General features: G+C 34.7%; 1 protein-coding gene across 4 annotated transcripts; it reads right to left on the bottom strand.

Moving 5' to 3' along the window:
* Positions 1–310: 310 nt before the first annotated feature.
* LOC132173362 (inactive poly [ADP-ribose] polymerase RCD1) lies at positions 311–12,316 on the bottom strand. Of its 4 annotated transcripts, none has more exons than XM_059584839.2 (9): positions 12,174–12,316; positions 11,933–11,996; positions 11,411–11,530; positions 5,765–7,007; positions 5,293–5,537; positions 4,883–4,983; positions 2,933–3,118; positions 2,757–2,852; positions 311–620 (listed from the first exon to the last, which is right to left on the bottom strand). In XM_059584839.2, the coding sequence occupies exons 4-9, from the start codon at positions 6,886–6,888 to the stop codon at positions 564–566; spliced, it is 1,809 nt and encodes a 602-aa protein (XP_059440822.1). In that variant the 5' UTR covers positions 6,889–7,007; positions 11,411–11,530; positions 11,933–11,996; positions 12,174–12,316; the 3' UTR covers positions 311–563. The 4 variants fall into 4 exon arrangements, with proteins under 4 accessions (XP_059440822.1, XP_059440818.1, XP_059440820.1 ...); XM_059584835.2 differs by having other exon boundaries at positions 4,883–4,986; positions 12,174–12,315; XM_059584837.2 differs by having other exon boundaries at positions 4,883–4,986; positions 5,765–6,983; positions 12,174–12,315.
* Between the last annotated feature and the right edge of the window lie 12,842 nt (positions 12,317–25,158).

The raw sequence follows: 25,158 nt of genomic DNA, 5'->3' as shown, positions 1-25,158 counted from the left end.
CAAGAAGCAATCACATGGGTTCACTATGAGATCATCACAGAGCAGCATGCTTTTACTCGTCAACTCAAGGAGCATAAATCATGGTTTTTTAGTTGTCTCTGGGCAGTTCTAGGGTGAAAGTGCCATATTGCTGAATCTCTAGCACAAAAGTCCAACGAACTTTATAAAATTTAAATGATTCAGAAATAACTCAGCAGTATATATATATATATATATATATATATATATATATATATATTTTGGAATTTCAGACCCTGCATTTCCTAATCCAGCAAAAAATTCGACCAATTATTATGAATTTAAGACCAAATGTTGACAATTTAATTGTTGAAACGAAACCAATTCACAATTCACATAAACCTCAACCAGTTTAAAAGGGAGAGAAACAAAAAATAACAAAGAAGCACTTAATGGAAAATTTTGTAGACTTTTAATGTTATAGTGTCTACAACATCATGTCGACACATTCCAGGGCAAAAGCAGCAAATAAGTAAATTACCAGGCATATGACAAACCCCAATAAGAGTTCAGAAAGCACACCATCATCAAGTTATCAAATAGCCTCAACAGTCTTGCTCTTGCTTTGGCACTTTCAAGGTGCATGTAGATGTGGATGGTTGCTGCAAACATTTCCGGGGAGATGTAATTAATTTTCATGGGTGCTCACAACTGCCAACTAAAACTTGGTGATTCATTAATAAACAAGCAGTGTCTTGCATAACATTAACACAGGAATAGAAAGGGCAAGACAAACAAACAATCATTAACATATTACCGTTACCCAGAAAACAAAAAATGAGGAAAAAAGAATTTACACCTCTCTCTCTCAGAGGAAAAGGATTGTCACTAACTACGCCTGTCCTTCAGTTCCTAACTACAAGTCATATCACGTATTACAAAAAGCAATGACTTATTCAATGTATAGTATGTAAATAACTAATTCCATGTTTCAATGTGTGTATGCGTACGCAAGTAGGAGTGAAGATTAAAAAAGAATGTAATGGGTTAAAGTAGATAACTCATTTCTGTTATAATATAGTTTAGTTAGTTGAGAAGGTTATAATACAATTTAGTTAGTTGAGAGTTAGTTGAAGTGTTAGTTGAGAGAGGATGTATAAATAGTCTGAATAAGAATGTAATCAGAAACTTTGTAGACAATTGTTCATTGTGAACTTGGAGGAGGAGTCCTCGAATACTCAAGGAGGTTTAGGTATCCTCGAAATACCTAGTTCAATAGTCAATTCATTCATTCATTCTATTCTTTCTATCTTTCCTTTCCCATATTTGCATTCATTAACAGCTGTTATTAGAACAAAACTGTTACAAGTGGTATCAAGAGCCATTTGTTTTCTTTTCATGAAAACTAGATCTATGGGGCAAGATTCTGATTTGGTGCAGTTCAGGAAGGACTTTAAGCAGTTGCAGGATGATTTTTTAGAGAGGAATGCAAGACAGGATAGATTGGAGAAAAAGCAGGATGACCAGTTTGCTTTCTTGAGTGAACAGTTGGCACAAGTGATGAGAGGCATTCAGGAATCGCAGAGGGCACCAGAGCAAAGAGATAAAAGTTCCTCTTTTGACACTATGGAGGCCAATTTTGGTTCAACCTCAAAAGGAAGGATTCATGCAACAAATGGTGCAGGGTTTCAGGCAGGAGATGGATTTCACACTAAGTCCATTCGGTTGGAGTTTCCTAAATTTAATGGGGAGGATCCATTGAATTGGTGCTATAAGGCTGTTCAGTTTTTTGAGCATTTCTCTACACCAGATCAACAAAGGCTGAAAATTGCTTCATTTCACATGAAAGGTACAGCTCTAATTTGGTTGAAAGAATTACCTATGTCAAATTCTTTTTCATCTTGGGATGATTTTGCTAGAGCTTTACATTTTCATCTTGGGAAGAAAATGTAGATGATGCATGAGAAGAGAGAGGGTTCAACAGAAATAAAAAAGGGTGAGGAGGAGGTGTGTGCTGTCACTGTTGTGTGCAAATGGTGGAATTGGGCATTGTGCAAGTCAGACTTGGGTAGTGTGTTCACGTGAGCTGGCTTGCTTGGGAAGCTGAATAGTGCGAAGGTGGGGAAGTGAGAACAAATATCAGACAAAGGTTTGGGCTTTTGGCCTGCATTTTGACCCTAGGCTGCATTTGTATTTCAATGTAATTGGCAGCTTTCTTTCAATTGCACACCTTGTGGGCAAGGTGTTTTAAAGGAGCGAGTAATGTAATGGGTTAAAGTAAATAACTCATTTCTGTTATAATATAGTTTAGTTAGTTGAGAAGGTTATAATACAATTTAGTTAGTTGAGAGTTAGTTGAAGTGTTAGTTGAGAGAGGATGTATAAATAGTCTGAATAAGAATGTAATCAGAAACTTTGTAGACAATTGTTCATTGTGAACTTGGAGGAGGAGTCCTCGAATACTCAAGGAGGTTTAGGTATCCTCGAAATACCTAGTTCAATAGTCAATTCATTCATTCATTCATTCTATTCTTTCTATCTTTCCTTTCCCATATTTGCATTCATTAACAGCTGTTATTAGAACAAAACTGTTACAAAGAAGAAGAAGAAGTTGATATTTAGCACAAAAGGATCAAGATCATGGCTACATAGATGTGTAAGAATATGAATGTTTCTGTGTGACTCTGTCAATATTCTATTCTGCGTGAAATATATTTGAACCAAATTCCCAAGTTACAGCTATATTGTTCCAACAACAGTGGCTTGCACAGAATATGTCACATCAACAAGGACCATACCTTGCACTGAAGACCCATTAGGGTAGACCTTAACAACGGATCCCCAACTATCGATCTCAACTTTTTAATAAAATCTTCCCGGCTAATCTTCTTGCTCTAATGAAAAAAAAAAAAGGAAAGGAAGAATTACAATCGAATATAAAACACGACTACATAAATGAATTACCAATGCTAACCTTGAATATGTCATAATGAACGTTCACCAACTTCATAGCTTCAGGAGATGTTTCTTTTGAGATAGCTTCAAACAACAGGGGGAAAGGCATCCATCGTGATTTTGGAGTTTTCAACGAGCTTGAACCAAGGATAACAGCCTTTTCCTGAGATCTGTTCTCGAATTGTGGAAATGGTTTACATTTCTCCTACAGGGAAAAAAAAATACTAAAATGTCTTATAACTGAAATCTTCACTAAAAAGACAAGATGGTTTTAAACCTTTATGCAAATGTTAGCCAACCTCTAGCATATCAGCAAGTCAATCTTTGTGGCAAAAAAACACTGAAATGACAATCAAAGGTAAAACAGCTGGAGTTGCCATATATACAGGACCAAAGCTTCATAAGTACAAAGGATTAATCACCAACACATTGCGATAGAAATGGCCAATCCCTTAGGTCCTCACTAATTGCTCAATATCTTCTGGGATAGTATAGAAAGAGAAAAGTATGTCTCTCACATCACAAACGAGAAACAAATGATTCAGTACCAAAAGGGTATTTCCAAAAAGGCTTGGGCTATAAGGCCATGGAATCCAATCCAACCCAGTCAGCTGGGAAAAAATCCCTTCACCAATACCATCTTGAGGCCCAGAGGAAAACATATTGGCTTAGATTCATTTGAGCCCCTAATAACGGCAATACATCCATCAAGACTAATCACCACTAATGTCAATAGACACACGACTATTATATTTTTTCATAAGTAACCGAATTTTATTAGAACCAAAGGGTGCACCCAAGTACACAAAACGTATATAAGAGAAACACCTAAACTGAAAAAATATGAAAGATAAAAAAGTCATGAAAACTAGAGTATGAAAACAATCATAGGCAGTCATCCAATGAAGAATGGGAGTTAAAGAAGGCCTTTAACTCTTCCACTGTCCTCTCTTTGTCTTCAAAGCTTCAGTCATTGCTTACTCCATACACCACATCAATAATAGTAGAATCATCTTCCAGACAGCTTCACTTTGAGGGCTACCAAAATTCCCTCTCCAACAAGCAAAAGATTTCTCACTCGACGAGGTATGACCGATGCTAAGCCAAACAAGCCGAAGATAAAGTTCCATAATGTGCTAGCTAACTTGCAATGGAGTAAAAGATGGTCAACGGTTTCTCCACTTTTCTTGCACAAACAGCACCAATCAACCGCAATGATATGCCACTTCCTTAAGTCATCCAAAGTGAAAATATTACCTAAAGCGGCCGACAAGCGAAGAAAGCTACTATCAAAGGGGCCTTACTCTGACAAATACACCTCCAAGGGAAAGGGATCCTATAGAGGGGGATCAAGACATTATTCAAACTGCTCTCTCTTGGAGGGGATCCAGTAAAGCTTGTTGACACATCTATTATATTAGTAGACTTCAGCTTTTCTGCACTCAATTGAGGCCCTCATGCATGATCAAGTTGAGCAATTATGGGCCAAGGGCTGCTGCATAAAAGCTATTTATCAGGCAAAACCAACTCATGACTAAGCAAAACCAGATTTCAGCAGGAAGACTAGGGTGCTAGAGATAAACCACCAAAGTGGAAAAGAATTTCTTACAGCCAGCTAGGGTGCTAGAGATAAAACCACAAAAGTGGAAAGGAATTTCTTACAGCCAGCCCAAGAATTTGGAATGGCATTAAGTTGTTGAGATGAAGTTAGAGTAGGCTTCAATAGTATCTGACTCCTATTGTTTTCATTTTTGGCACAAACACCACTCCAAGTTCAATCTGTCTTCCCAATTAACAGGCATACATCAAGTTACTCCTGTATTGATGCACCATGACAAAGAAAACCCAGGTTTATGTGCTCCCTGGCAAGAGTTAATGCTAATGGGACAAAATCAGGAAGAAAAAAAAAACCCAAAATGAAAAAGAGTAATAAATAAAATAAAATCTTAAAGAGCATGGGAAGGCTTACTGATTCAACTGGAGAGCGATATAACTGCACTTGGCCCTGATGCCCTTCACTAGTTGTAACCCCTGACACATCAATTCTGCCATCTTCAGCAACAAGAGCTCCTGCTGTAATGTCAAAAGAGATCTAGTTGTCCAATAGAATAACAAAACTTACTAAAATCAAGCAAAAGAAATTAAGGTCTCCATAAACCCTCCATGAAGACATGGCATGCTGACTCATACTACAGAGAGTATGATGAACAAAAACTGCCTAGTTAATTTTGATCATGTTGACCGTGTCCCATCACAAACTGATTGAAAAATCTAGATGAACTGCCATAAAGGTATATAGAATGTACAAGATGGTTTCTAAAGTTCTCCAAAGAAGTAATGCATTAAACATGGAAGGAAATGAAAATAGGAGAAACATACCACCATCAGCACCGAGAGACATCTTGAAACATACAACATACTCTGGAAAAATATGGGTATTCACATTCATATTCCAAACTATATAATGATGTGGACATTGGATGTCGTCCACTCCACTGTCAAAGTCTTCGGTACTGGGATGACATTGTACAGATCCAGGACTGACAACCTCCACATTTCCCAAAATGACACAACAGAACACTAAGTATCTTATCCCATTTTCGTCATCATCACAATAACTTGCACTGTAAAGAAAACAAAACTTGAGTTCTTACAAAGGAGAAGAAAATAAGCAAAACTAAAAGAAATACAATTATCCATCAGGTTAAGACCAAGGGATTGCCAAACATATAAACATAAAATCTTCATTATAACCATTCATTGGAATTAAGATATTGATCATATTCCAATGTGAATTCCAAGAGACAATATATAGAGAGAGAAACTGAAAAATAAATAAATAAATGCAAACCTTGTATGAGCATGGTTTAGTGGTGTAAGGTGAACTCCGACACCATATGAAGATACATTTTTGGGTCCACCATGCCCAAGCCCATACGTCATGATGCTAGACAGAGCATCTTTACTAGCAGCTAGCCAACCATATTGGAGATTTGGATTGCCACGATTCTTTTTGGTTATCTCAACCTGCTTTCGAAAGAGCTCTAACCGAGTTTGCATCAAATGACTAGAGCAGCACCTAACCTCTATTTTTTTGGCATTTATGGATGAACCCATGCCCACAGCAAACATGTTTTTCACAGTATCAGAATCCATAATTTCATGCATAAGTTCGGACTTAGTGGTTGTATTTTCAGCAATCTGTTGATTTTCCCCACTAGCCTCCCGCATTTTGGCATCTGACATTTGATGGTCATTGTCTCCGATTTCCAGATCCTTACTAAAAGATTTTAGTTCACGTTTAGTCCTCTTCACATGAATATTTGACTCTTCAACACATTCCTCCAACTTAGAGCTATTCACTCCAGTTATTCCAATCTCAAGCTGCAATTTTATCTCACGGGTCCCATTTGGCTCTGGCAACACAACAGTCGGATCATCCACTAACTTAGATTGGCAGCATTCATGCATTTCACTAACACAGGATAGAGATTCTGGAAAGAAGCAACGATCTGCTTCATCAATCCAAGCAATGTGCTTCTGTAAACCTGTTTTCAACTCCAACTGAATCATATACAAAATATCTAGCAATAAATGGCAGCCATTAAGCTCCACTTCCACTGCTGCATTTTTCAACTGAAAATGTCTCCTGACCAACTCCAAAACTTCTTGAGGATAATCAATCCACTGACCATTCTGACAATACAAAAATCGTTGAGGAAGGCCACTTTTACTGAAATTCATATAGTTCTTCAGTAAAGATCTTTCCAAGCATGATCCATTATTGATTTTGCATGGATCTGATCTCTTACGCTTACCAAGCTTGTTAAAAGATGAGTTCAAGCTGGACCTTTGCGACAACACTGGTTGGCTAGCTCCAACTATATTTGCTATGCACCGAGTTGCCCTTTTCCTATTCAAATTGACAACAATTCTCTGGCCATCGTCTAACACGTTAGCCCACTTTGCTTCCATTATGTACAAGAACTATCGTTATTCACAAAGTAGATCCTAGAGGCTAAAACTAATGTATAAGTCTTCTCTTGAATATCCAGGAAGGAGAACCAAATCTACAGAAAAGAAATTTGCAAAACCTGAAAAAAGAATAATTGTTTACCATTTCACAAATGTTTATACCTCAGTTATAATGTTCTTGCAAAAGTTTAAAAATTTATCACAAAAAAATAAATGAAGAAAAGAAAGCACTCAGATATGACTTACAACCAAGAATTGGTCGGCAACAATCATGTCATATTCAACAAAATTCATGGTTGTATGCTAAGATTTAATAAAAAAGAAAAAATTAAAAAAAAAACTTAATGAAGCTAACCAATGCAAATAATCGCATTCTGTCATAATGCCAAAACAGCTTATTACACGCACAAAAAAATATGTACATGCAATTACTTGTAATGGTGTAATTCCAAATCTACTGATAAATTTGAGAAGCCTATATACTTCCATGCGCCTTATTGGATGAGGTATTTCTACCTTCTTGGATTTGACACCAGCCCAAAGGCAAAGTGTCTTAAAGAAGAAAGCCTTTAATTCCACCAATGACTGCTCACAATCCTCAATTTTCTGATAATTTTTTACCTCCATGGACACCACATAAGGCTGGACCGTATCATCTTCCTTACTGCATCAAAATGAAGCCTACCAACTTGCGATCTCCAGCATGCAAAGAGGCACTCGGCTAGGCATAACACAAGCCAGCCCTACACTGTTGAAGATAGTGTTCCAAATAGCAGTGGCAATCTCACAATGGAGCAAAAAGTGATCTGCCAACTCCCCACTCTTCTTACATTTAACACCAATCAACCACAATGATATGCTTCTTCCTAAGGTTGTCCGTGGTGAGGATCTTCCCTAATGCGGCCAACCAAGCAAAAAATGTTACTCTCAAGGGAGCCTCATTTCGCCAAATGCTCTTCCAAGGGAAATGAGTACTATTATGAGGAACAATGACATTGTAGTATGATCTAACATCAAACAAATTTCTCTTGAAAGATACCTAAGAACGCTTGTCTTCACCACCTATCTCAATCTTAAGGAATACAACAAATTGAAGAACGGGGTAAAGAGATCCACCTCTTAATCGTGTGCTGCTCTTAAGAATGTTAACATTCTATTGATGAGAGGCACTATAGAGATTCAAATGGTCTACCTCGAAATAAAAGAGAAGAAACGGGAAAAAATGCACTAGATGACAATGCCAACGATCTCTAGCTTAAAAAGCATCTCCTTTCCACATACAAACGTGTTTAGGGTGTGGTCATGGGTTCAAAACCACCGTGTATGTGTGTAACTTACTAACCGGGGGGGACAAAGCAAACTCACTGTATTTTTAGTTAACATTATTTTCAGCTGCCAAACTTACAAAACTAGTTGTGTAGTATTGCCTTTGACATACTACAACTTCTAGCATGGGACCATAGAGAAATATACAACTTCTAGCAAACAGCATTTGGGAAAAGATTTAAGCTTGGGGTAAAAGCTGCATAAAATGCCAGGCCTAATTCATAATCAACAGCTAATTTATTTTTTATTTTTGATAAGTAATAATCAACAGCTAATTATATTTTGGCGTAAAGTATAAGGTTCCTTATGTCTCAGCGAAAAATATTTTATGGAAAATGTTTTCTAACCCCACCCCCCTTTTCAAAAAAAAGGCCTCTTTTACAAGGAGCTCTCAAACCTCTCCCTTTCCACTGACATCGGTGCCTAGGGCTGCCTTGCCACCTCTGGACTTCAGCTCAAGATCGTTTTGTACCCACATCTTCCCTCAAAATCTTCTGCTCTCTCTTCTCTTAACTCTCTTTCTCTCAGCTCTCTCTCAAAATTCTTAGAACCACAAAAATGGAAAAAAAAAAAAAAAAATTAATTTCCATATTATTTTCACCATTCTAGCCAAAAAAAAAGAAAAAAAAAAGAGTATTTATCTAAAAAAATGTATACTAAAGTCATATTCCTTGGAAAATGGTTTTACATCAAAACAAACATTGCATAAATGCCAGTCGCAAATCACTCGCAAGAACCTAAAATTTTAGAATAGAACTCTATCTATGATATACTCAAGTACATGGCGGTGGAAGCTTCCTTATTTTCAGTTAAGAGAAATAAACCCAAGAACACATCCTTCAAAACCATCTCACCATACCACGTCATACTAATAGCAAAACTTGACCAAGGGATTGTATTCACCCACTTTACCATAAAGCTACGAGGTCAAACCTAAAGTGACCACCCCAAAGTACAAACAAGAATGTGTAAAGCCCATGACAGCCCCGTCCTCCAACCTTTTTATTTTTTATTTTTGATAAGTAATAGAAAATTTTATAAAAAAAAAAAGGCGCTCCCTATGTACATAGGAAGTATACAACAGGAACACCTAACAAGTACGAGCAAAAGAAAGACACAAACAACCCATCACCAGATTGAACCCACCCAAAAGCCCTAAGGCCCTAAAACCTGAAACACACAAAACACTCACCGCTAAAAAAACATGAATCTTGCCATTCCTTAGCCTATAGGATGCGCCTGTATTATTATAATATTTTTTTTACATAAGTAATAAACCAATTTCATTAAAAGCGTAAGGCACTCCAAAGTACACAAGAAGTATACAAAATGAACCACCTAACTAATAAGAGCAAAACAAACAAGGAATTCACTATAACACAAACAAGGAAGTCACTATAACTAATTGACAAAGGAGGCACATACGCCGCCGTCCATAGATACAAAATTTCATAGAAAAAAGATAAAATTTCCCTCAACATCCTCTCTTTGTCCTCAAAGCCTATATTTTCATAATTTATGGAGCATTTTAAGTTCAAAAGCTCCCTTTTGCCTCTGGGCACCCTTTTCCTCTCGAAGATGATCCTCACCAATGGCTGGTAGGAGAGCCACAGCTTGATTCTCAAACACGTCACATGAGATCCAAGGGAGTGACAAGGGGCAAACAATCCAGAGAGGAGTGAAATCCCCATCATCCCCATCCCTATAATCACCTCCCTTACCCCCCACCTCCAACACTGAAGACGAACCAAGACCAACCAGCAACTTATGGGAATCAGACGAACCTGTCTTTCCCACCCCATTCAATTCAATGGAGGACTTCTCAATTCTTGCGATTTGGAGGGAGAGGAACAATCGGAATTTCGAGGAGTTGGAGAGATCATTAGAAGACATTTTATCCTCGTTTTTACACACCCTGTATTTGTGGACTGCAGCATCTCTCTCACCTTTGTTGATTACTTATGTTGACTTGTTCGTTTTTCTTTTTCTAGTTAGGTGTTTCCGCTTGTATACTTCCAGTGTAGGTAGAGGCGCCTTACGCTTTTAATAAAACTTGCATATTACTTATCAAAAAAAAAATTTGCAATTCTCAGCCCCCTTAGCTTATTTATAAATTTATATATAATAATAATCTCCCCTTTCTCTAATAAAAAGTATGGCTATGAAGCCCTTCCTTCAGCTGGTTTTGGCTTGCCCCTTTACTAGGTTGGAGATTGACCAAGCTGGGGATGGACCAAAATAGGCGGACAACCTCAGCCCGCAATAGAAGATATCGGCTTCAGAAAACCCTGCCGTAGTAGACCCCTCGCCGGAGATGTTTGGGCTGCGATCTTGACAGACAGCGGATTCTGGACCACAACAGCAACCATCATTTCTTAATGAAACAAGCTGAATTTTAATTTCTTTATGAAGTGCAGTGCAAATAATTTTTTTTCCTGACTACTTACTGCCACCTAACCATCATTTCTAATAGTTGCTAGTATGGCATTATTTGATTGGCAGTCCTTCACAGATAGATAAACTTCCTGTGTGGCAAACCTAATGTCACATGATGATCACTTCAAATAGTTGATTATTTGATTGGCCACTCAAGTCCCATGCATCCCACATGCAAGTTTGCTATCGGTTAGGAAAGAAAAGGCCCTAAAATAGGGAGGTACAGTGTAACATCTCATTGCAAGAGAGAAGAAAACCAAATTAGGTCAAATCATAGGGGTAATGTGTAATTTTCTCAAAAAATCAACTCATTCAATGGCCTTACTCTTCAAGGAAAAACTAACACATCAACTTAAATACAAATCTGCCTGTATCGACAGAAAAGAGCATGCTATGCACGTGTCAAAATAACTTTTTAGGGGTAATTACCCTAACTTTTATAAGGATTAAATAGACCAACTTCAAGCATATCGCACCTTAAGAAAAACAAAATCACATTCAGACAATGATCTCATACGATATAAAGAGAGAAAATTACCATATCAATTACCAGCAAAGCAATCATGGATTTGAAAAGCCATCAACAAGTTAACTATCTATCAAACTATATTTGTTCAGACACCAATCAAAATTTTACATTTATCAACAAGGCAAACAAAAATAGGAAATACAAAAAGACATATAACTTGACCATCATTACAACAAAAAATCAAGAGATGACTAAAGATTAATTCTAGCATATAAATAGAGAGTAACATACCGTATTGTCCAGTAAATGGCCATTTTGTGCAAATCCCTCTTCTCCCCAACATCATTGCAAGTCACAAATTCACGAACTACTTTCTTCGCTCTTAAAGCTCCCAATCAGCTAGTTAGCATACTAATACAAATCAATCACAAAACTAACAAAAATCAACAACAAACCCTTATAAAAACCAAACAGTAAGCCATACGGTCTTTAGATATAAAAAGAAACTACCGTTTATTCAAGTAAATGAAAATACCTTTTTAATCACACAACATCCCCTCAGTTTCAATTTATCTCAAATCTAAGAAATCATGAACAGCCTCGGTTTCAATCAAAGACAAACAGACCTTTGCTCAGTGACAACATAGCCAATAGGTAATGAAAAATATACACACCTTCGAATCTAAGAAATTTCATCAAATCATATTTGTCGTTGTTATTTATTACTAGGCCAACTCTTTTGTTATAGTCAAAGTGGCTTTCATATTGTAAAAGCGAAAAAAAAAAAATTGTACATAAATGAAATTTTCTTACACTTTCTTCAGGTTTCTCACCAACCAAACGCTCTAAAGAGAGAGCCAGATAATTCCAAACACACCTAGATGCCATAGAAGTCAGAAATGAACATCGATCAGGTCAAAATAATATATATATTTATGCAATTAATACCAAGCCAATTTTTAAAGGATTTACCCAAAAAAAAAAGAAACCAAGTCGATCAGAGAATAGATGACCGAATATTGAAATTCCAGTAGAGATTATTGCAGAATATTACCTCGCGCTATGTAAAAGGAAAATTCGATGATTGTTTCGGGATACTCGGGGTTTTGGGTCTTTTGACTTGATCAGGAGTAGAGAGAGAAAAGGAAGTCGTGTATGAGACGACGTCGTTAAATTCCGAAGACAGGCGCGTGGAGTAATAATTATTGTATTGCTTGTGCACCAAGTAAGGGAAGTGGGCGACCTTATCTACTCGAGTATTCTGAGGACAAATCTGTGAATATTTTTTTTCTTTTTCAGCTTCATCTCCTTTCTCTTTCCTCATTTGCTCGATCCAGAATTGATACTATTAAAATGATTCACATGGTCGGAAAAAACCCAAAAAAAAAAAAAAAAACAATTCATTCACATGCCAAGGACAGAGTTTTTATCTAAATTAGTTTAAAAGAAACTTCTTATAAGTCAATCTATAAAAATGATATATATCATTTAAATATATGAAATACACATATTTGTTAATAGTATGAATAAAGTTATAATAAATAATATTAAAAACTCATGTGCATCTCACATGTTATTAAAAAAAATAGACACATGTCATTTTTATAAACTGGGTTTGACGAAGTTCCTCCAAACCAGTTTGGAGGAAAACTCTATCCTATATTAAAATAGAGTAATATTATATATTAAAATAAAGTGTTAGATACTATAATTATATCCGACATTTAATTAATTTATTTTTTGATATGTTCACACAAGAGAATAAAAAAACAAATAAAAAGGAGAAGAAAATTCGAACTATTGATGTTTACTCTATGAGGCGTGGTCTCCAACCATACTAGTCTTACCATAATACTGATGCGTCACTTATAACTAATTATTAGTTATTAAATAATAAAAGAAAAAAATTAATGGTTAATTAGGAGCGTGTCATGTTAGCATTATTGAATGAATGTTTGATATAATTATAACATCTAATGTTTTTCTCGGCATATATTTCATTGTGATAATGAGCCATAAGATTTTATTACATTCACTTATGTAAATTTATGTTACAATGAAGTTTACACGATTTGATTGAAACAAAATTTTGAAATAAAAGGTTTTTAATGAATGAGGTTTGGAAGAAAAAGTGTGATAAATTGAAAAGAGGTCATGAGAAAGTGATTTGACATGACCCAAGGTGTTAAGTAGGTGGTGAAAACACTTAACAACTAAATGGTTAAAATAGTTCAGGACTTCTTGTTGCAATCAAGCCATGCACTCATAATTTCTTTTTGCTTTCATATTTTTCCTATTTATTTCATTATATTTTTTCCAACACAAAAATTATATCCTTAATTGTGGAAATTAAAAACATAAATCATGATCAATCATAGACCAAATTTCATGATGGTATGGGACAATTTCCCAAAAATATATCTAGTGGTACCGACCTATTATTCTATGTAATTAGATTTTTCCTTTTGCTTTTATGGACATTTTTCTTATGAGATCAGATTGAAAGCTTAATTGAGGTAGAAGATGAGAAAATAAGGTAATTATAGACTTTTTTTTTTTTAATTGAATAAGAAAAGGGTTACATGAAAATATCTTTCTCACTCCTTATCCAAAAGGAAAAAGAGGTAGGTGATCCTAAAAACGAAAATATGGTGGGTTCCCCAATAACAGACACAAAACAAACTAAAATAGTACAGAAATAATTACAAAAGGTTAGGTAGGAAATGAATCAAACAAGTGACACGTTAAGCTTATAGAAAGAGATAAATTTAATAACTGAATCATTATTTTAACACTCTTTTAATAGATGAGATCCAACAAGTGGAATATTTAATTTTTTAAGGGGGGTGAATTAAACTACCACTTATCCCAATAGCTTAAGCTTATAGGAAAAGATAAATTTAATCACTTAATCATTACTTTAAGACTCTCAAGGGTCGCTTAATGCAGTTACAGAAGCAAAAAGAACACAGATTAAGGCGAACATATCTGAACTCCACTTAAAACCAGCAACAACCACCAGAAAGAGGTTGAAGCCGAAAATGCATTATAGTAGTTCGATGTAGGGACTACAGAAAAGAGAGGAACCAACACAATTTCAGTTATAGAACACTTACTTTTCTTTTCTTTTTTCGTATTCAAAGCGGGAGAGAGGGAAAAGGGACAGTTATAGAACACTTGAGCACACAAAAACTAGATGAACTGAAATCGATGTCAAGAGAATTGAATCTCGTTCAAAATCTAAGTAAAACTAAGTAAATACTCATGATAGAAACCAACTAAAAAAATCCTGATTTTACTAAATCAATCTTAGGGTCTATTTGACATTACGATTTAAAAAAAATGCGATTTTAAAGTGTGAAATTTGAAAATGTGACTTTTAAAAATACAGTCAAGTGTTTTGCAAAATCACGATTTGACCTTTAAAATCGTAGTTTAGCCTTTAAAATTTTATGTTTTCAAAAAAGTACCTCATTACCCGTGATTTAAAAACGCATAAAATCTACGTTTTCAAATCGTAATTTTTTAAAATGCAATCCTAAACAATTAATTTTCTGTTATTTGGTTTAAAATCACACATTTTGTCTATGAAATCGCAATGCCAAACACATCCTTAAATTGGGAGCTACTCAAACACGAACAATCCAAAACGAAGATAGATTATCATCCTTTTATGGATCCAAATAAACTCAAGAAAAAAAAAATATCTAATTTCATTTTTGGGTTTTAAAAATTATATTCTTCATAAATTGGTGAGTTGGGTTCCAATTACAATTTGACGAAGTTTTTGAGTGCATTTGGCATTATTTTATGGGGAATTATTAATTAAGATCTCTGTTTAATTGAAATATTAGGTAATTGACAAAAACAAGGTTCAAATTCATGATATTTGTTCTCATACAATACTAGATCACTATTTATCCCAAAATTTTAAGTTCTAATGGATAAATTTAATAATTTAATTTATATTCTAACAATTCTCTATTTATTTCTTCATATTTAAACAAATAGTGTTATCGACCGTTAAGATGGATAAATAGTTTTTCATTCTTTTCCTTCTTTAGAAAATATAACTTCCCGGAAGTAGAGATTTTCTAGGAAGTAGAATGTTTTATGGTGGGATGTTCAAAATTCTAACATTTATTTTTAATTAATTTGGTAATTTTTCCAAATTGTAGGTTGAGTTGGAAAAATAACAAATTAACTAAAAATAAATTGTTAGAATTTTGACTAATCCATAGAAAAACCTTCCCAGGAAATCTGTACCTTACACTATAAAATCCTGATAGAGTACACATAAGCATCTTACAATAGAAATGGTAAAAATTTTAACTTTTACTTTCTTCTTGTCCTTCTAGTGATCAGCTGTTGCAAGCAAATATTTAAGAGAATAGCTTCAATTAGGTCGTGGTGTAAATCAAGTGTTTTACATTTTTAATAAGAAGCCAACACCTCAACTTAAAACACCAAAAAGTAATAAACTATTCACACTAAATAATTTTCCTTTCTTGAAAAAAATACATCATAGACAAAACCACCAGAACCATCGTTTCCGTTGGTTTTGGAGACTCCTATATTAAAGGCTTGGAGGTTTCGGTGGTGGATGGTTGGTGTTGGGTTATAATGAGTAGAAAAGTTCATAAGATTGATTTGAATTAAAAATACGGTGTTTTCATTTCCATTATATTTGGTATTTTATATGATATGTTAAATTTCTATTGAATATTGTAAAAAGAGGTTTCACACCACATCCTAATAAAAGAGGCACTCAAGTCTCAATATTTAATCTTTACTTATTCTTTTTTTTTTTTTTTTTCCTAATTGAATAAGGAAAGGGCTACAAGGGAGGGTCCTTGCCAGTCTTGATCCTGATAGAAGAGAGAATGGGAGAACAAGTGGGAATGCTACCAAATACTAGGTGGGTAGTCGCCCTTAGACACTTTCATAGCATTCCAGATATGGAAGGAAGAGAGATCTAGTCTAATGTCAGTAACAAAAGAAGAAAACTGCCAAAAAGAAAAAAGGAGGGGCTGATTCACTGCTAAGATAACCAAAAGAGAATTCCCTTCAAGAAGAAATTGTCCAACACTAGCAGAGGCTGCAACAGCTTCACCCATAAGCACATCATATGCTCATTTACTCTCTCTATATGATTTGTTTGATTTGCATCTTATGGTTCCAACTACCAGGTTTTAGCCCATGTTATCCCACCGTCAGACTCTTCTGATTTCTTTTGAAATTAAGGGGATTTAGACACTTTCTTATGAGAATTGAATATATTTTTATCAGTTCTTATTCTTTATGTAGTAGAAAACACATAATAAAAAGCAATCAAATGTTGGGTTAAATATTCTTTTGTTGCCTAGATTTTCAATACTTTATTTTTTTTCTCCATAGGGTTTCATTTTTATCACAGGAAGTACCTGTAATTTTTATAAAGACCAAGATAGTACTTCTGTTAAAATTCCGTCCAAAACTTAACGGAACACCACGTCAGCACCAATCAAATGTCGCAACGTATCATATAATTATTTTAAAAAAAAAATAATTAAAAAGATTAAAAAAAAAAAAAAAAAAAAAAATTGGGGGTGGCTCCTTGGCCAGCCACCCCCATCTAGCCGGTTTGGGGGTGGCCCCATGTAGCCCAAGGGGTGGCCAAAGCTCTCGGTCAGTTAATCCATCCAAGGTTCATGGGTTTGATGACGATGTAATCTCGCTGAAAAATGTACTTCTCAGGCCAAGAAGTGAGGATCGTTTCAAGGCAATAGGTATCACCAGTATAGCTGGTATAGGAAAAACCACACTCTGCCAATCATTGTTCAGTAAAAGGGAGGTGAAGGACTACTTCTTTCCATGGATCTGGGTATGCATGTCAGCACAGACTGGCGACAATGTGGACGAAAAAGTAGCGATCCTCAAGAGAATGTTGGTGTGCCTTGTAGTAGAAGATGAAATCATCGACAATGGTGGCCGGCCCTTGGGGTGGCCCAGCCACCTCCATCCGCTGTGAGGTGGCTCGCCACCCCTAAACCGGCCAGATGGGGCCATTCCCATAGCCAAAGGCACCCCCAAATGGCCACCTTTTTTTTTTTTTTTTTTTTTTGAAAAAAATATTATTTTTTAATCTTTTTAAATAAAAATTAATTATATGACACGTGGCGACATTTGATTGGTGCTGGCATGATATTTCGTTAAGTTTTAGACTGAATTTTAACGGAGATAGTAGGTACTATCTTGGTCTTTATGAAAATCACAAGTATCTCTTGTGATAAAAATAAAACCTTAGAGAGAGAAAAAATAAAGTGTTGAAACCTAAAGAGTAAAAGAGTATTTAACTCTTGAATGTTTAGCAAAAAGAAAACAATGGTCAATATTATATTCACTCAATGTGTTATCATATTTCACTAGTCTAGTAGTCTATAGCAAACATTTTACTTTATAGCAAAAACTACCATACGCAGGAGATGCCGCTTCTTTTTTCGTGAGATGATACAAAATATTTTTGGGAAAATCCATTTTACCCTCTAAAGTTTTAAGCGTTTTTCAATTTGAACCTCAAAGTTTAAAAATTGACAATGTATCTCCTAATGTTTCAAAATTTTTCAATTTAAACCTTTCGTTACTAATTTCCATTAAATTGGACGGAAATTAAAAAAATAAAGCCTGAGGGTAATTATGTAATTTCATAGATTTTCGTCCAATTTGACAGAAATTAGTAACGGAAGGTTTAAATTGAAAATTTTTGAAACATTAGGGGGGGTATATTGTCAATTTTTAAACTTTGGGGTTCAAATTGAAAAACTCCTGAAACTTCAAGAGGGTAAAGTGGATTTTTTCCAAATATTTTATTATAAAAAAGTTGTGAACTAATTTGATTGCCAAATTGTTTAGCAATACCATTACGAATTGAGTAATATTAAATACTATACTTCACTCTTTTATTGAGTTGATGTGGCACTTTGATCAACACTTGGTCACTTGTTAAAAGAAAATGGTTAAATACCTTTCCAATACCTGTAGTTTGCACCAAAATCAAATAGCCACTTGGGTTTTAAAAAATATCACAAATAGTACATGTGGTAAGCAAATAAACCCACTTGGTACCTCCATCAAGATTTTGTTAGGTTTTTTAACGGAGCGTCACGTCGCACTTACACGTGGCGTAGTACATGTGGTTTCAAGGCACCACGTGGCGTGGTACTTAGGTTTTTGGGTGCCACGTCATATTTTAAAAAAAAAAACCCAAAAAACCAAAAAAAAAAAAAAAAAAAAAAAAAAAAAAAAGAGGAAGGAGAGCTGGGGGTGGCTGATTGGCAGACCCACCTAGGCCAAATGTGGTGGCCGGCCACCCCAGCTCTCCTTTTTCTTTTTCTTTTTTAAATATGATGTGGCACCCAAAAACCCAAATAACACATCACGTGGTGTCTTGAAATCACAAGTATCACGCCACGTGTAATAGTGACGTGGCACTCCGTTAAAAAACTAACAGAATCTTGACGAAAGTACCAAGGGTGATGTGGCACCCAAAAACCCAGGTACCACGCCACGTGGCACCTTGAAACCACAAGTATCACGCCATGTGTAAGGGTGATGTGGCACTCCGTTAAAAAATTAACAGAATCTTGACGGAAGTACCAAGTGGGTTTATTTGCTTACCACAGGTACCATTTGTGACATTTTTGAAAACGTAGGTGACTTTTTAATTTTGGCACAAACCATAGGTACTGGAAAGATATTTAACCCAAAAGAAAATTCTAAGAATTTATGATACATCCACATCAACCTAAGGGGAAAATACATTTTACCCCTTGAACTATCCACCCATTTGTACTTTCACCTCAAATGTTTAAAACGTGACACTTGACCCCCCAAACTTTCAAATAGTTGCAATTCGACCATTCTGACTTCTTTTTTTTTTCCGAAATGCCCACATCTCAAGTTTATAAAAAAAATTTAATTTTTTTTTTAAAAAAAAAACATATTTTATTTAAAAAAAATCCAAAAACAAAAGAAACAAAAAACCAAAAAAAAAAAAAAAAAAAAAAAGAAATATGTTGGGGTGGCCGAACCACCCCCACACCAAACGGGGATTTTTTGGTTTTTTTTTTTAAATAAAATATGTGATGGGAGCATTTTGGAAAAAAATAAAGTCAGAATTATCGAATTGTAACAATTTAAAAGTTTGGGGGATCAAGTGTCACATTTTAAACATTGGAGATAAAAGTGCAAATGGATGGATAGTTCATGAGGGTAAAATGTATTTTCCCCTCAACCTAATGAAATAGGAGATATATTATTAGTTCTCCCCATTGGTCATCTCCGGTCCAACTCTTGTAAATTTACCATTGAATTTGTAGGACCCAGATGTAGATCTCACAAATCCAATGATAAATTTGTAAGAGGAGAAAGACCAATGGAAAGGAAAAGAATTATCTCTCATGAAATAAATGTGAGATAGTGTAGCATAACTATCAATTTAGTGTTCATAAAGTATAACTTATGGTTGCCATAACTATAACTTAATGTAATTTGTAAGAGTGCGTCTTCTTTGTGGACGTTGCACAAAAGTCACCTTTTGTGCAACCCACACAATGAATGACAACTCAGCATGTAGCAAATTAGAAAATAGGTATGCTTACATCTAATTATACTCTCATCAATTCATCATAAATCAAAACCAACAAAGAACAGTCCTCAAGAGGTAGCTCAATCGACTAGGATTACGCTTAATGAAACGAAGGTCACTAGTTCGAATCCTCCTCCCCCCTCTTGTGCGGACATGTAAAAAAAAAACAAAGAACAATCCTTCACGCCCAACCCAATTCACCGTCCTTCACGCCCAACTGCCACCACGCCTAGCCCACCGGCACCTCTCCCAGCCCACGCCCAGCCCACCCAGTTCGCCCAACAACCGGCACCACGCCCAATCCACCGGTAAGTTGATTTAACTTCCAACCCATGCCGGAACGCCGCCGATAAGTTGATTTAACGCCCAAACCACACCTGCACGCCGCAACCCACATCGGAACGCCGCAACCGGATTCAAAAATCCCACGCCGACTTCAAACACCCAGCCCACGCATAGCCTGCCCAGCCACCAGCACCATGCCTAATCCACAGGCGTTTTATTGTTTTTCGTTTGGTCTAAAATTACACTAGATGGAATTTTGGTCTGAAATTGTGCTGAAACCAGCCACCGGCACCACACCCAATCTACCGGCATTGAGTCCTGCTAGCGTAGGACATATATTAAAAAAATAATAATAATAATAAAATTTTGTTTTTCTTTTTTTATTTGTTAAATTTTTATGAGTTAATATTTAGTTTATAATGCCTCAAAACTTATTTTTTGATTCAAAACTATAATCTAGGAGTAGAAGGTGAACCCTTTAGGGATGATATCACTCAAAAGAGATTCGATCATCCTAAATTTAGTGCTAATACCTCAAATCTGGTACTAATATCTCAAATTTGAATTCCCCTTTAATATCTCTCTTCTTCAATTTAAAAAAATCGTCGAGTTTAGTTTGGTGAAGGTTTGGTTTTGTTTGTTTTGATTTATGAAGAGATTATAATCCAGTGTACCAAAACCTATCTTCTAATTTGCAACATGTTGATTTGTCATTTACTGAGTGGGTTGACTTTTGTGCATCGTCCACATTGAAAATATTCTCAATTTGTAATATCTCTTGCATCACTTCTTTCCAAATATAAATTTGCAACATAATGTAATAAATAATTAAAGATTTGGTTCCATATTTTCAGATTTTCCTTAAAAGATCTTCCATATATAATCACATCAGCTATTAGGGTTTAATAAATGAATATTACCTACTCTAATCTATATATAAATGCTCCTCCCACTCTAGCTCATTAATAACAAACTATACTGACAAGTACGACTTTGGCTCTTTGAGAGAAAGAAAACCATGAAGGCTGTCTATATTTCTACAATCCTAATGATTGTTCTCTGCCTCACTACTGGTAATTACTTCACTGTTCATATGTTTTTCCAGCCTTCTATCTTGTTGAATTTTATTCCAAAGAAACAATGTTGAGCCTTAAAAACTCCGTACATCTTACCAATACTCTCTAAAATTGTGTTCCTAAAAATGCAGCTTATTGCATTTTTTTTACGTTTTTAAATCACAATTTTTTAAAAAATAAATTTCTTGTGCTCTGAGCTATTCAGAATAGGTGAGTCCTATGTCTTGGACTATCCAGGAGTACAGATGGGCCTCACATGCCCCTTCCCGTGGGACAATGATCCTCTTAATTTCAAGTGAAATAAAGAGAAATTATTTCATGGTTAAGAGTTATTTTGTTGCATTTAACGGTGTACGTACATTATGTTAAAATATTAATTAAATGATTAAATTTTCATCTTCCCATAAGCTTAAATTTATGAAACAAGTAATGATTTATATGGTATATCATAGTAGAGGTCATGAATTTAAACACTGACTCCGTCAATTCAATCAGAGACAGATTTAGGGGGAGGGGGACTGCGGTGGCCCTAGTCCACCCCCCAAATTACAAGAAAAAAAAAATTTAAGGTAAAAAAAATAAAAAATAAAGGTATTTTTTTGTTGATTAGTCCTTCCCCAAAATTTTTTTAGCCCTGGTCCCTCCTAAACTTAAAGCTGGCTCCGTCCTTGAATTCAATCAATTTAAATTAAATATTTCAAGTGTTGAGTCTCAACTATTAAAAAAAAATTTATATATGTGAATGAAAGTATTAAAATATTAATTAAATAATTAAACTAACCTATCTTCAAACAAGTTTGCCCCCCTACCTAACCATATAAGATTGTTTTGTTTACGCAGGTAGTGAGGTGATGGCGAAGTATACAGGCCGTGTGTGTGGCCGCGTAGAGCAGATTCCTCACTGCACCGACCCGACATGCAATGAGTTGTGTGTAAAAAAATATGCGCCTATTAATGGAATCGCACATGGATTGTGCAGTGGGGCTGCTTGCGCTTGTTTTTATCCTTGCTAGTTTTTCTCTCCCTATTTAACCTTTGGGACTAAATAAAACCAAAATCTAGTAGAGTTCAATAATATCAAAACTCTCTCTATATATAAATATAATTGGATTGTATATTGAATCACTTATAACATGGAACAAAGGGGACTTATTAGAGTAGATTGAAAAAAATTTCTTTCAATTTAGAGGAAATTTTTGTCCCAACACTATTGTTTATATGCAAGTTTTATATAATGAGGAATGCTAGGTTTACAAATAAATTTTATAAAAAAAAAAAAAACTTTTACAACGTGATTGAAAATTATATAAATTAAACTTTTCAGAAATCCAATCATACTGTGTCACATCATGTTATAAAAGTTTTTTTGTAAAATTTGTTTGTAAGCTTAGCATTTTTCTTTAAATTTGTTTGTTAACTTTAAAGAAACATTTGGTTTTAGAGAGAGAGGGAGCAAAACAAACCGATTCAAGTCAATCTTTAGTTTCCTTAATTACTTGTTTAGGTGTAAGAAGTTGATATAATTAAGGTCATACGTTGGTGTCCATAAACACAAGGTCTCAAAAAAGGTTATAACCTTTTTCTAAACAATACCCTTTAAGTATTGTATAGACTAATAGCATTTGTAGTGAGCTCTTCAAACAAAAGTTAAATTTGAGTAAAAAAGTTTACTTTTTTAAAAAAAAAAATTGAAGAGCTATTTTTAAAAGAATCAAATAGCAAACTTTTTACATTTTTCTATACTATAGTTAAATATTATTTTTTATTAGTTTTAGGCCCCGTTTGGTATATATAATAGCCCCCGAAATTGAATAGTTATTCTCGTGGATTAGCTATTTTTTTGTTTGGTTGCTCATTATTCCTTAGAATAAGTATTTCACATGGGAATAGATATTCCCCTACAAAGATGAATACCTATTCCTATAAAAAAGAAAAAAGAAAAAAGAGAGGAATAACTATTCATTAATGAATTGAATGAGTTTCCAAAAAACTCATTATTATTATTATTATTTTCTGCAAACCTAAAAGCAAAAAACCTGGAAAATAAATTATTTTTAATTTCTAATACATAATAAACAAAATAAATACTAGTTGAACTATACATTCATCAACCAATAACCATTTTAATTTCTATGTTAAAACTAGAAATATAAGAACCCAAATCTACACTAAAACGTATTGCTAGCTTTTTAACGTAGAAAAACACTGTCGGTTATGTCTATTCACAAAGGCTTTGCTAATTAGCCCAATCACATATAGAACATCAAACAAGAACCATTTTAGTTTATAATCTAAAACTGAAACTATAAGAACTCAAATCTACATTAAAAAATATTGCTTTTTAACGAAGACAAACATCTTTGCTCACGTCCATTTGCAAAGGCTCCCCTAATTAACCCAAAGAAAGAACACCAAAAATAAAGATATAAAACTATGTTCAAAGCAATTTTTCTAATTTTTTTTAATAAATATAATTATAACTTCATTTTATATATATATATATATATATATATATATATATATATATATATATATATATTTGGGTATTTTAGTAATATTGGTACAATTCCAATGAAAGCAAATCTATTGTCACCAAGTGACCAAACTAATGGATAGAATTCGCTATTTCATTTCACCTTCTCTCATTCCTGATAATAATTCTTTATTTCTTAATGAAATTCAAATAGTCATTCGCACGATCTTTTTTTTTTTTTTCTTTTTTGAATGGAAATCTGTAAATTTCATTAATAAAAGATTAAGATCATAAAACTCTGAAAAATCATAGCCAAATGCTATGAGGGTACAAAGTCATATATACAATAAAAAAATTCTTACAATGAAGTGCATATCTATGACTTCAAACTTCCGCTAGTGCTACCCCATGTACAATTATAATTATGAAACAGATCTGCTCACAACAAACTAGATTTAGGACATGGGTAGCCTAAATACAAAACAAAATCTAAACAACAAAAAACTAAAAAGTCAAATCGTGAGAGATAAACTCCCACACCGATCTACTCCTCCTCGACCCAAAAGTCAAGAGACCGTTCATATCCTGAATCTAAAGGTTAAAGCAAAGTCATTCCCAAGATCTAGAGTTGGAAGAAAGTAGTGTATTGCATTAAAGTGGAAAGTGAATGAGTGGAAATAACATAAAAAATGAGAAAATAACCCATTCCCTTAGTTATTGCCTAGAAAAAGGACACAAAAAAAAGGCTTAGGGGCGGCAGACTTTTTATGAAATTTGGGCCCTAATAACAAAGAATTTCATCCAACATTAAAACAAACCCTAATACCAAAAAAAAAAAAAAAAAAAAACAAAGTTAATATAATAAAAGTCGGTATCCTTTTAGGACTAGATGCGACATCCCACATTACTTGGGCATGGAAAAAATGATGTGTTTATATGGAATATTCTCTCTCTAAATGGTATGAGACCCTTTGGAGGTAAACTCAATAATAAAACCGTGCGGGCTTAACTCAAAGCGGACAATATTATACCACTTAGAGCAAGAGTGTTACACTAAAAGTTTAGAACTAGTTCATGCTATATATATCTAGCAGTTTTCTATATATATATATATATATATATATATATATATATATCATTAACCCAAAATTTCTCCATTACCAATTTCCAAACAGAAAACAATTTGATGGAGACAGAGGGCGTGGAATACAAGAGAGAAAGGTTGGAGAGAGAGAGGACTGAGAGAAACCCAGATAGAGATAATGCATTATTGTCTAAGCAAGAGCGGCTATTAAGAGAAAAGGCACTCAAAAAGCCTATGATGTTTGAGTCGGTTGATCAACGGATGAGCTCCTCAACCAAGCCACAGGCACAGAGGAAGAGACCAAAGAATGGTTGGTGGTGGAGAAGTAGGCTTGGAAGATATTTCGGCGGAGGAGAAGAGCGTCTCGGATTGAAATCCCTCACACCGGCCTGTCCAAGCCGATATCCTCTGGATGAGGGGGCTGGGTCTAGTGGAACGAAGAGTGCAGGAGATGTATAAATTCTAGTCAGGCTCCCCCATTCGCATGAAGATTAC

Source organism: Corylus avellana, chromosome 3, assembly GCF_965113065.1.
Source record: "Corylus avellana chromosome 3, dhCorAvel1.hap1.2, whole genome shotgun sequence".
NCBI lineage: Eukaryota > Viridiplantae > Streptophyta > Magnoliopsida > Fagales > Betulaceae > Corylus > Corylus avellana.
This window is presented reverse-complemented; position numbering and strand designations above follow the sequence as displayed.